Raw genomic sequence first — 12981 nt, 5'->3', positions numbered from 1 at the left:
AGCACTGGGACTGGGGGTAGGGCCAGGGATGGGGCCGGGACCCCTCAATGCCTCAGTCCCTTTTATAGTCGAGGCTGCAAGGTCTTTCTCCCCCCCCCCGGGGAGGGGAACAAAGGCGGTTTCGGTGCCATTCACAGCAGGTTAGGACCGGGGAGGAGGGATTTAGGGGGGTGGAGGGGAGGTACAGCTTCCTTAGCTGCCACCATCCCTGAAACAACACCTCGGAAGCCAATAGGAACTGACCAGCTGCAGGACTGAGCGGCTCTGTGCTGGGGAGCTGGGGGATGATGAGGTCCAGCACATCCCCCCACTAAGCTTTGGGGTGTCACATAGCCCTCCGTGTCCCCACAAGGCATAGAGATGCTGCGTGCATGAGGCCTGGCACTGGCACCACACAGTTCTCCATCTTCGGGCTTCGGATGGAGCCGTGGATACGTGGCACTGCTCAGGAGGTGACAATCCATCCCTGCAGCACACCATTCCCTGCAGGACTCAGGAAGGGAGGGAGCACATCAGTAAAGGCCAGAGGGGTTGGCACGGGCTGACAGTCATTTCAGGGTTGGGTTTTTGTTTTATCCCCTTACTTTCTTTGCAAGAAGCACTAAAGAAAGTCCATTTTTCTCCACCCAAAGAGAGTGGGAGTCTGGTCTCACACATGCTCCTCACAAGATCAGCTTTTCCACATCCTTCCCTTCCTTCAGGAGAAACCCCAAAAGGCTGACCCTGGGGCTGTGAAGACCTGCAGGAACCAGGTGAGCTGAGACCTTTCCTACAGCAGGAGGTGATGTCTAAGAGGCAAGTCCAGCTGACCCCCAGCTCCTTTCAGAACCAGCCCCAGGCTGAAGACCTCTAGCTCAGGGCTTTCACTTTCTCCTCGCTGTGCAACTTCCCTTCTCACTGGAAGGTGCTTTCCCTTTCCAGGACATCACTGGGTGATTGGTGAGCATCTCCCCCCTGCTTCCCATGACCTCCCTTTGACTTACCATGTGCACTAAACCCAGGACACGCAGCTCCAATTGGTGACCTTCCCAAACTGTTCCCTTGGGATGAAAAGGCCAAGGTGCATCGTGAGCAGAGGTCCTGCTAGGAAAGCTCCAAAGTCACTTCCAAATCCCAAGCAGGTTTGTGTAAGGCTTCATTACAGGGCAGAGAGAACAGAAAGAGACACTGTATTCAGTGTCCCTGGAATCCCAGACTGGTCTGGGTTGGAAGGGACCCCAAGGATCACAGAGCTCCAACCCCCTGCCACAGGCAGGGCCACCAACCTCCAGGCCTGGAGCTACACAAGGTTGCCCAGGGCCCCATCCAACCTGGCCTTGAACACCCCCAGGGATGGGGCACCCACCCCCTCTCTGAGCAGCCTGTTCCAGCCCCTCACCACTCTCTCTGGAAAGAACTTCCCCCCAATATCTCATCTAACCCTTCCCTCCTCCAGCTTCACTCCATCCCCCTTGTCCTCCCAGTCTGCCCCTTTAAAGAGTTGATTCCCCTCCTGTTTCTCTGCTCCCTTCAACCCACCGCCCCTGATCCCATGAACCTTCAAGGGCTCTGAAGCTGCTGCAGGCTCTTGCCAGCCAAGGAATGATTTTTCAGCAGGAGAGATACAGGCTGAAGGCAAATTTTCTGAGCTGCTTGTCATGGTGCTCAGCTTGGATGTCTCCACGGGGGCACTTGGAGACCAGCAAGTGCCATCCAGGGATTCCTGGAAGCCTGCTCCAGCCATCCTGCTGGCTGCATTGTCACTGCCTGACCATCGGCATCATCAGGCTGGGAACCCCTGGTTTAGGGTGAGAGGGGCCTTTTCTCCCTGCAACCTGTGCTTAGAAACTTATCCCAGAGTATTTCCAGGTGGGAAATGCCCTCCTGGCTGCAGAAGGCAGAGTCCCTGTTGGAGAGGACAAGGGATAACTCAAGTCTACACTCCTTAAACACCACAGCCCATGTTTTGGTTCCTGTCTCTAAGCTGAGGACTAATTGGATTGAAAGAACAACAGTTCTGCCTGTTGTTAAGGGGGTAAGGTAGCGAGGTGGGGCTTGCTGGGACCCGAGCCCGGCTGGGGCCTCTCCCACCTTTTGTGACTCAGTTGGGTCCCTCTGGTTCTCCCTGCACCCTGGAAGTCCCTGATGTTTCTCTGGCATCTCACCTTCCTGATGGTGGGTTCTGCAGATCCTTCTCCTGACCCCAAGCCAGATACCATGGCCACACTTCTCCTCGTGCTGGCCCAAGCTGCTCCTTTCCTCAGACACCCCACTTCGCCTCCTTCACCTCCACACCCCACTGTGAGGTGGAGGAGTCGCATCCTCTCCACCTTCAGCCTTGGGGGACAGGGACAGGCCACTGGCTGCAGGCACCATGGCACTCACCCCACCAGCACCCACCCTGAGATGAGCTTCAGGAGATGGACATCAAGGGACACTCATCAGTGGGGTGGGACATGGAGCACCGTCCTGCTGCTGCTGTTCAACCCAAAGGTGGGTTCGGTTGGGTTGGAGCTTCCCAACCCAGAGGGACCCACCATCCCCTGCACGAGGGGCTGGTCCCTTCAGTGTCAGCCCCAGAAAGGAGAGGGGACATTGCCACCTTCTGGCCAGCGGTTTTGCTTTTAAGGGGCACCATCCATCTCCCCACAGAGTCCCCCAAGGACCTGCTCTCCCCACGCTCCCACCCACCACCTTGGTGCTGGCAAGTCTCACTCCTTTCCCCTGTTAACCACCTTGCTTCCCGGTGAGGTCCTCGAGCTGTGGATGGCATCTCCACCTGGGAGCTGGAGGATCTCGGGGGGTTCCCATGGCCAGCAGATGCTGGGGGCTGACAGCAGCAGGCAAGGTGAGAGCCACCTGGGTTCCCAGGAGGTTCAGGAGGACCAACAGTCACTGAGGATGCTGGCGAGCCGGCACGCAACAAGGACACGGGGAAGGGTGGTCTGGCAGGTGGAGGCACCTCCACCAGGCAAGAAGGGCTGAGCACCAGCCCATCCCCTTCTCTTGGGATGCGTGGTCACCGTGGGAGCTGGGGAAGTTCCCCAGAAGCCAGCTCCTGCAACAGGGAACAGCGTCCAGCGAGCTGTGACGCTGAGGTCCTGTGATCTGTGACACCAGAGTCCTGCTCCAGCCCGCTGCCTCCTACGAAAGGTGATTTCTACCAATCCCTCCGCACAGAAGAGTTTTGCAATGACTGAGTAGCAGGGGGAAAAAAGAAAGAAGGGCTTCCTTTTAAAGCCAAAGCAATCCTTCACTTGATGTCAATTCCTCTTCTTGGCCCAATCCTTGAAATAACCGAGGGTGAGAGCTAAAAATACCCCTTCCCCTTCTGTGTCAGGCCTCTCTTGGGGAAGGAGGAGGGCAGGAGGGGATTCCCAGCCCAGGAGAGAGGCTTTCCTTCCTCAGCCTGCCCACGCCAGAGAGCAACCTCTGGGAGAAAGTGTGGCTGTGCTGGGATTCCTCTGTGGGGACCGAGCAGGGGCCAAGGCCAGAGGGAAGCAGTGAGGAGCAGGGGGGAACGTTGGAAAACATCACCCCCTTGACTGCTCACCTGGTGATGGGTGCTCAAAGCAAGGAGATGACCTGCTGCTGGGGCTCACACACACAGCTTGCTCCTGGGATTGAGCTGATTAGTGGAGGAACATCAGGTCGGTCTCCTGGATGGCCAAAGCTTTGTGTCCCACTGTTGGGGGGACTCAGACAGGGCCCAAAGCAAACACCCACGAAACTGTGACCTGTGTAAGCCCATGGTGACCCATCCCCATGTACCATCCCAGCTTGTGGCTTCCAGGCTCAGGAGGTGCAGCCTCCTATGAGGACCTTCCATGGGTTCCCCTCGCCATCAGCTTGCCCGTTGTCCCCTGAAGCCCCTGGTGACCTCAGTGCTCCCCCACCCCATACTCACCAACCACGTGAGGAGCCACATCCTTTTCCTGGGGAAGCTGTGACAGATTGCCATGACCCAGGTGGCGGTGGCACGCTGTGACGTGGCACTGACGTCGTGCTGAGGAGGCAGGTCACACTCCCCAGAGGCTGCGGGTCAGATCCCTGCTGCAGGTGGGTGCCCAGGAGCATCCCATCCTCTCCAGAGGCTGGAGATGCTGCGAGGGTCACCCTGGGTGGCAGGGGACCATCCTGCTGCCAGGGGGGCTGCTTTCCTTCAGCAAAACCCTCCTTCCTCTTTCTGATGTCGTGGTGGAGTTGATGACCTCACTGCAGGATGGATACTGAGAAGCGGGCTGGGGGTGGCGGGGACCCATGACGACTTGTCCCTGACAGCTGGTCTCCTCCAGTGCTGCTCACTGATGCTGCCCTCTGGGTCCCCACAAGACTGCTCACATGTGTCATCCTAGAGAAGTCCCAAAGCTGGGACAAGGGACCACGGGTCTGCACTGGCTTGTGGGTTCTCCTCTGAAGAGACAGGAGCATCTGGTGACACCTCAGGAGCTGCTGGGACCAGGGGAACTGCTGGGACCAAGATCCCCTTGCAGGAAGCCCGGGGTGGGCTCTGCAGCACGTCGTGTCCCCAGGGATGGCTGGACTTGGAGGGGGGGATCTGGCTGCAGAATGTGTATTGGCAGCTGCACCCCCACCCCAAGGTGGCACACGGAAGGCAGAACAGGACTGTGGGGTCCCCATCTGCCCCCCACCAGCATCTCCTCTGGCTGAGGGTCTGCCTGCCACAGAGCCCGAGTCACAGAATCGCAGAGTCACCAGGTTGGAAAAGACCTTTAAGATCATCACATCCAACTGTTCCTGTCCTGTGCTGACCCAGATCCCTGAGCACCTCATCTCCCTGCCTGTTAAACACACCCAGGGGGGTGACTCAGCCCCTCCCTGGGCAGCCTGTGCCACAGCCCCACAACTCTGCCAGGGAAGAACTTTTCCCTCCCATCTGCTCTGACCCTGCCCTGGGGCAGCTTGAGGCCATTGCCCCTTGTCCCAGCTCCTGTCCCCTGGCTGAAGAGACCACGTGACAGAGCACACCCCAGCCCAGAGAGGAAGAGGGGGTCAGGAATAACATGCCCAAGCTCCCCAGGAGGCTGCGAGCTGCTGCCAGGTGATGATGGGAAGCGGTGGTGGCACAGCCCTGTGAAGGGGACAGACAGGTGACATGATGTCCCTGAGGTGACACATGGGGACGAGCCGGTGGCAGCAGCCTCCTGCCCCATCCCAAAGCCACAGAGCCGATGCCAAGAGCATGTTGGGTGAGCCAGGGCCATGGAAAGAGGATGGTGGTTCCTGAGATCGGCCTCACGTGGCAGCATCATCCAAAATTGAAAGGGATGATACCTTCCTCAGCTGTCCTGGGGGCATGGGGGTGGATTTACTGCAGCTCTTCTGTCGGGGGACACGTGGGGCAGGAGCTGCTGGGGGGGAAACTGCACTCACCAGTCCCATGGCTTCACAGCTCACCTGGCATTGCCTTGTAATGGGCACGGGGAGATGCAGGCTGAGCCGAGGATGAGGAGTGGGCAGGGGCAGCTCAAGGAGAGATACCTGCTGGGCAACGACTGGGAAATCCTCCAACTCCTGATGCAGATGAAGCTTTGGATCCTGGCTCCATGGAGAGAAAGTGGGGGAAAAAAAAGGAGGGGAAAGGGAAAAGAAGAGGGAGAAGAAAGAAAAAGAAGAAGGAAAAGCAGTGCTGCAATCAGAGCCGGTCCCAGCTGAGGTAGTTTCCACCAGGGTTAGCAGAACAGCTAGTTGGAATTTTTTGATCAAATCTGTTTTCCTTTGAAAAGGCAGATCCAGTGACACTGAAGGTTTCCCACTGGAGGGGACGAGCCTGGATGGATTTCTCAACTTGTTCTCTAGAAAATGTGTAAGCAGCCAGAATACTTCATCCACCACAGCTCTTTCCAGAGCCAGGTTCATCTCCTGCTACCCTAAAGCTTGACATGAAAATACAAGTTATGGCACCTTCATTGTTTGAACTGCAGTGGTGGACAGATCTTTTACCCTTGTTTTGGATCAAGAAAAAGCACGAGATGCCAAGACATCCCTGGGGTAAAGAAACCCTTTCCCCTGAGCCATGGGAAGCTCAGATGGGAGTGTCGCCCTTGGGGCTGACGTGGATTCAGTTCTGGTAGTGCCCAGCAGACCACATCCAGGAATCCTGTTTCCCTTTGACTTGGGAAAGCACATGGATACATTGATATGGATGCTAACCCAACACACCATCTCCTCAGCTTGGGTTCCAGACCTTCACAACCCTTCTTTGGCCTCAGGGTAGGGGGGCTCTCCAAGCTTTGCTTTAAAGCTCCCATCCCCTTCTCCTGGGGTCTGGCAGCATCCCTGTCCCTTCACAGGGCAGCATCCCTGTCTGTCTCCCATCCACCCCCTTCACCCTATGCTTTGGTAAAAGCTCTTTAAGCATCACCATCCCCACATGGGTCAACCACCATAGGGGTGATGATAGGGCAGTGACCCACCTGGATCCCAAGCACATGGGGACACGACACAGCATCACCAGCGCTGGACCAACCCGGGGTACACGGCACCACTGTGGGTCACCCAGCTCTGCCCAGCTCCAGCCCTCCACAAGCCATGGTGGGAGGAGGGAGGATGCTGGTGGGAGCCGGTGAAGAAGCAGTGTAAAGAGCAGGGTGCTGTAGGGTGACACACGTGGAAAGTACAGCCCGGGAGGGGGTTTAAATGAGGAACAGAGGCCAGACAAAACGTTCCAGAAACACCCAGCGAAGGCAGCGGCCGCGCTTTGGGCTCGGGTCAGGCAGCCCCGAAGAACGTCCCTGTCGTGTCACCGAGTGCCTGGGATGGGGAAGGAGCTTGGTGTGGCTCTGGGGACGGCCCCAAGCTGGGATGAACTCCCCCACCTGCCCTCGCTGTGCATCCCTGTCCCTGGCAGCCACCCAAGGACAGGGGACCCTATGCAGGAGGTGGCAGAAGTGGCCAAGGGGACACGGTGGCTCTGGCTCACGGTGCTTCATGGCCAGAGCTGTGTCTCCCCGGGGACATTGCCAGGGACTACACCGGAGCAGGGGACACCAGGGAGCACCAGGCTGGGAGGGGACAAGGGCTTGTGGTGGCAGGGTGGGTGGTGGGAAGGGTGTGAATGGACACAGGAGATCCGGTGAACAGCCACCAGCAAGCAGGACGCTGGGCTTTCACTGCCAGCACAGGCTGCCTGCCCATCCCAAAGGTCCCTGTAGGGTGTTGGCACGTAGGGCCAGGCTCCCCCGTGATGCCCTGGGCACCAGTGTGACTGGTCACTCACCACAGTGAGGCACCAGAGAGTGGCAGATCAAAGGGAAACTGAGGCAGGGATGGACATGCAGGACCTTCAAAGGCACCGGGGATCCCTTGGGGGCTGGATGCCCATCAAAGGCTGAGAAGCTGGAGCCCCCCCAGCAAAACAGCAGCATGGGAAGCACAATACATTATACAGCAAAAATGCCCTTTGCTTCAGGGTAAAACCACGATCAGCTCGGGAAGGAAAAAAACCCAACACATCAAGCGATTGGGATTTTAAGTGACTTCCAGACCCTTCTGCTCTCACATCCTCTAACCCAACAGGTATGAGGGCAAGTAGGTGGCCTGGGCCAGCTGGGGACTTTCAAGGTGGAACCAGAACGTGAAATGCAAGAGGTTTTATTGCAGCCAGACTGTTATCCTGCCCTGGGGCTGGTCCCAGCCCTTCAGGTGCTCTGGGGCTGCTGTCATGGGGGTGGGGTAGCACCACTCTGCCCTGGAAGCTGGAACCCCATACTGACCAAACAGACAGATGCTCAGAGGCTGCTGGACACACAAGTCCCACAGCTCCACCAGCACTTACCTACCCTGGGATGGAGACAGAGCTGCTCCTGCTGCCACGTACTCGGGATTTGGGGTGCTGAGGGTGGGACATCTCACACCCCCATCAAGAGCCCGCCACCCAGCGCCAGGCAGTGACAGCACCAGGCTGGATCTCTCTCTGTCCCCATCGCTATCTCAGTGGGTCAGGACAGGGCACATTTCCTTCCTGCAGAAGTTCCTGGGGGCATTTTAAGCCCTGTCAACTCCACCACAGCCACCGGCTGACAGCTTGGCAGGAAAGGGAGAAGAGAGGAGCACAGGATGCTGCAGAAACCCCCTCCCACCCAGACAATACAACCCACCACTGCCAGAGCCTCCAGCAACACCCCTCCCTCCCCACCACTACCCTGGGCTGAGGATGCCTTCAGGAGCTGGGATTTAACTGAGCTATTGCACCTGCTCACTGGGAGCTGAGAATGCTCAGCTGGCACCAATGGAGACGACCCCCTTTCCACAACCAGCCTCTGCTGGGCTTGGGGAGGATCAATCCAGGTCTTGGTTTCTTGTCCTGGATGGGGATGGCAGGGCAGAAGCCCCCCATGGCAGTGCTCGTAGTGTGTTCGGTGCTGGGCAGGGAACAGCAGAGGAGGGGGGGCACGGTCCCTCTCTGGGCCTGGGGACCACCTCTGCACCAGTCACACACCTTTTATTGGGTTCACAAAACACTCAGGGCACCAGTGAGGCCTAAAACACACCACTAATAATAATATTAATTAGAGTTCTGATTGATGGCTGCAGTCCCTGCTCCCCAGGGTCGGGCTACACTCGGGTGACACTGTCTGCTGGCCTCGCCTCAGCCTGCTCCTCTCTTCTGGGATGCTGGGGGAAGACCCCAACCCTGTTGCTGTGGGGTCTCTCACACCCTGGGGGCTTCTGCCCTTTCCTCAGGAGGCAGCAGGCTCCAGAGCCCAGAAAGAAAAGGCTCAGCACAGCCACCAGCACAGCCAGCGAGGCGCTGCCCGCGGGACGGGGACAGAGCCACCACGGGCTGCTGGTTATCTTGGCTGAGAAGTTCCTGCTGTCATCCTGGTAGGCACAGAGGGTTTCATCCAGGTCCCTCACGCCCACGCCGGCCGCCCGCAGCGTGTCCAGCCAGCCCAGCGAGCAGCAGCTGAAGGGGTTTCCAGCGATGGCCACGTCCTTCAGGCTGTGGGCCCAGCTCAGGAGCACCGGCTGTTCCAAGGCTGGCAGCTTGTTGTCACTAATGTCCAGGCTCTCCAGCGGTGAGCACGAGAGACCTGCTGGCAAAAGGCTCAGGTTGTTGCCGGACAGGTCCAAGACTTGGAGCATGCCCAGGCAGGGGAGCTCTGCCTGGCTGTTGCCCATCTGGTTGCCCCTCAGGGAGAGTCTCTGCAGGGACCCCTCCAACCCCCCCAGAGCTTCCTTGGGCACAGACAAGTCCTTGTTCCCAGACAGGTCCAGGGAGAGCAGTGAGGTCTGGCTGAAGGCGTAGGGCTGCAGCCTGACGATGCTGTTCTTGCCAAGGCTCAGGTGCTTCAAGCGAGGCACGTTGTAGAAGGGGGTGCAGGTACCTCCGGGGGCTGGCAGGAGAGAGCCCCCCCGTCCCTGATCGCTGTGCTGGCCCTCGCAAGGCTGGAGGCTGTTGGAGCTCAGGTCAATCGCTTCCAGCTGGGGCAGAGAAGGGAAGAACCAGTGTGGCAGCACCTGGATGGCGTTGCCGTGGAGGTCCAGCGAGCGCACGGAGAGGGTGGCACGCTCCGGTGGCGGGGGCGAGCGGTCACTGGGTCCCGTGCTGCCAGTGAGCATCTCCTCAGCTACATCCTGCAGACAGTTCATGGCCAGGCTGAGGCTGTGCAGGGAGCCCAGGCTCTGGAGGAAGGTGAATGGGAACAGCTGCAGCCGGTTGTTGCTGAGATCCAGGTGAGCTACACGTGTCAGAGCCGCCGTGGTGTGTGATGTCCTGTTAAAACCCACCATCTCCTTGTAGTGAAGTACAAACTCCTCCCCGGGATGGCGTGAGCCTGGGAGCAGGGAAGCAATAAGGTTGTTGGAGAGGTTCAAGTGTGTGAGATAATGGGCTTTGGTGAGCTCTGGGAAATAGAGGAGCCTGTTATGGCTCAAGTCGAGCACTTGAAGCAGGTAGGGCTCCCCTCTGTCCTCTGACATGAAGAGCTCCAGGGCATTGTAGCTGAGATTTAAGACTCGCAGCTGCGTGAGGCTGAAGCCAGAGATACAGTGGAGGGAATTCAAAGCCAAGTTCACTACCTCCAGCTCTTCCAGAGCCTCAAAAGCTCCCTCCTCGATTTCCATGATGTAGTTGTTGCTGAGGTCGAGCTCGCGCAGCCGTGGCGTGCTCCGGAAGATCCCCGCCGGCAGCCTGGTCATCCTATTCCCAGAGAGATCGAGCATCCTCAGCCTGGTGAGGTTGCTGATGTACCAGCCTGCCATGTGGCTCTCCAGGTTATTTGCTGACAGGTCCAGGACCTCGATGTTCCTGAGCAGATGGAAGGCTTGCCCGTTGGCAACGTAGTTGCGGTCCAAGTGGTTCGATCCCAGGAGGAGGGAGCGTAGCTGGGGCAGCTGAGCCAGGGTCCTGGCCGACACGGCTTCCAGCTGGTTGAAGCACACGTCCAGGTACTCCAGCTGCCCAAACTCTGGCATGTGGCTGCCCGACAGGTTTTGGATGAAGTTGTTGGATAGCTCGAGGTACTTAACGCCTTGGCCCAGGTCCTTGGGGAACTTGTGCAGGCCGACCCCTTTACAGGACACATTCGTGGGGCTCTGCAGGGAGAGAGGAGAAGCTGTCGGTGTGAGAGGGGCTTCAAACCATAGCTCCAGCCAGGGCAGCTGCTGGTCAAGGGGGGCATAAGCAGCGTGGAAATGAGCATCGCCCCGTTTCCCCTTCCCAAGGGATGGGAAGGAATCACATCACCTAATGCCACTGTTTGGAGACAAGGAGCTTGTCCCTGGGGTTAAGGTGGCCTGAGAGCCTGGCCCATACTGCTGAGGCCTTTCTGATGGAGTGAGGAGAAGACTCTTGTCTTTTGCCCCACAGCCTGTTCCTCCTGAGAGGGGTCCAAAAGTGCTGTAAGCACCAAAGACACAGCAGCCTGGTGGGACAAACTGGGACAGACCAGGGAGCGGTCCAGAGCATCCCTGTCTGGCCTGGGCAAAGGAAGGGCACCATCACGGTTTCCTCACTGGGACCCTGGACATGCAGTGGCCTGTTTCTGTCGTGTGTTGTGTCCCCCCCAAACAACAGGAACCAGCTGCTCCACATCCAGGCTCCCGCCTGCCAACATCCACAACCACCCTGTGGAAGGTGGCAGCAGTGTGGCAGGGCCACAGGAGCAGCTGGGAGCCAGGGACCAGCTGTCAGGGAACCAACTGGGAGCCAGGAATGCAGAGATCAAAGCTGGGAAGGTCAAAGAGCTGGAGGCTGGAGGGAGGAGCTCGCCATGGGGAAGAGATGTACCCCTGCCCTGTGCAAAGGGATGATGCTCACAGCCCTGCTCCAACTCCCAGGGCCACCCCAAACCAGGGGCTCCTCAGAAAGCCACCTTACCTGCTGGCATGGCGTGGTCCTGGACCTTGTCTCCCCATTAGACTGGGCTCTGAGAACCGAGGGGAGCAGCCAGAGCAGCAAGCATCCTCTTTCAGCCAGCCGGTGTTCAAACAAGAGCATGTTGGGCAGCAGGCACTGCCAGCCCCGTCCTGCTCCTCCAGTGCTCTCTGGCAAGCTGGGCAGGAGCCGTGCTCTATATAAATAGGCTTCAGGATGGGATGGGGGAAGGAGATAACGTATGTGGGTGGTTGTAGCTACGGAAGTGGGAAAAGAAAGACCTAAGATTGCAGAGGGGGAAAAACAGTACAGCCAGCCACAAGGAAGGGAAAGAGAAACGGCAGGATGGGGAGGAGGCAGGGCTGCACCGGCGCTCAGGTGATCGGCCAGACCGCCCGCCCCAACGGAGAGCTGGGAGGCAGAGGGGATGCTTGGGGAAGCAGAGAGGACTGGATTTGGGGGAGTTCCTCCAGGCTGCTGTGTGGATGCCCAAGGACATGTTTTTTTGCGCTGTAGTTTCAGCTGTAGAGCTGCTGCTTGAGGACCCCCCCCTTATTTTTAATATCTCTATATACATTTATATATATACACACATACACAGGTATACATACGTATGGAAGATGGTGCAGCCTGGCTCCTGCTGCTGGTGCCCTTCGCCCTCCTGACAGCTGGTGTGGTGGGGAGCACTGTGTCACCTCCGGGATGTGGTTCAGCCTTGAGCCAGCCCGATGTCACCAGGGCACCCACGGTGGGGTGACAGCCAGCCCGGCTCCGCCGCGCTGACGCCCTCTCTGCTCACCATGGCGGACCCGGGCTCCGTCAGCGGCTGGGAGCGAGCAGCCTGCTGCTGTTTGGGGAGGCACAGGGAGGAGAGCACATCTGTGCAGATGTGGAATCTGGCAGGCTCTGGCCAGGGAAACACAGACCTCTGGATGAACCTTCGCCTCCAGCATCTCTCGTCTCCCATCAGCAGCTGAGCACCGAGCCCAGAAAGCCGAAGGCAGCGCAGGGAGGAACCACGCCATCCAAGCGCTCCGCTCCACGGTGTCACCTTGCCTGGAAAACCCCATCCCTTTCCTCCCTGTAGCCCCGAATTGCTGGGCATGGGTCTGCACAGCGGGCACAGCCGATGAAATCAGCTGAAAAGTCCCTGATTTCGATCAGGAACTTCTGCAGAGAATCCCTGGGCATTTGCATCCCAAGGCTGTGAACTCTCCCTCTGTGGGAGCGCCCGGCACAGTGAGCTGGGTGTGGACCGAGAGCCCCCCATGGCATCCTGCAGACATGGAGGGGCTTTACCCAGACCATGCCAAAGGCAGAGAGAGCTGCACAGTGCCAATGGGACGAGGTTTGTTCTGGAAAATCATGGGACATCCCATCCTTGCCATCCCTGGGTCTCCAGGCTGGCACCAGGGTCTGTGAAGAGAGGTGCCTCTGTTTCCCCACGGCTGTTGCAGGAGGGGTCTCCAAAGGACAGGAGGCATGAGAAGCAGGGCAGAGCCTTGGTGGAATGGGGCTGGGGGGGTAAAGCCACTCACCTAATATCACAGCTCGGGGTGATGGCCATTTGTGCCCACCCTGGATCCTAAGGAGGGCAGAAGAGTAACTGGTTACCAAAGTACCTGAACTCCACACATCCTTCCTGGGAAGCAGGGCCAGAA

The 12981-nt window shown here is 58.4% G+C and overlaps 1 protein-coding gene across 1 annotated transcript; it reads right to left on the bottom strand.

Moving 5' to 3' along the window:
• Window positions 1–8556: 8556 nt before the first annotated feature.
• On the bottom strand, window positions 8557–11443 carry LOC311195899 (transforming growth factor beta activator LRRC32-like; the record flags this gene model as incomplete). The annotated part of the gene is made up of 2 exons (XM_084269346.1): window positions 8557–10539; window positions 11324–11443. The coding sequence occupies 2 exons, from the start codon at window positions 11441–11443 to the stop codon at window positions 8557–8559; spliced, it is 2103 nt and encodes a 700-aa protein (XP_084125472.1).
• Between the last annotated feature and the right edge of the window lie 1538 nt (window positions 11444–12981).

Source organism: Gallinula chloropus, assembly GCF_964237585.1.
Source record: "Gallinula chloropus genome assembly, chromosome: 11".
Classification (NCBI taxonomy): Eukaryota; Metazoa; Chordata; class Aves; order Gruiformes; family Rallidae; genus Gallinula; species Gallinula chloropus.
This window is presented reverse-complemented; position numbering and strand designations above follow the sequence as displayed.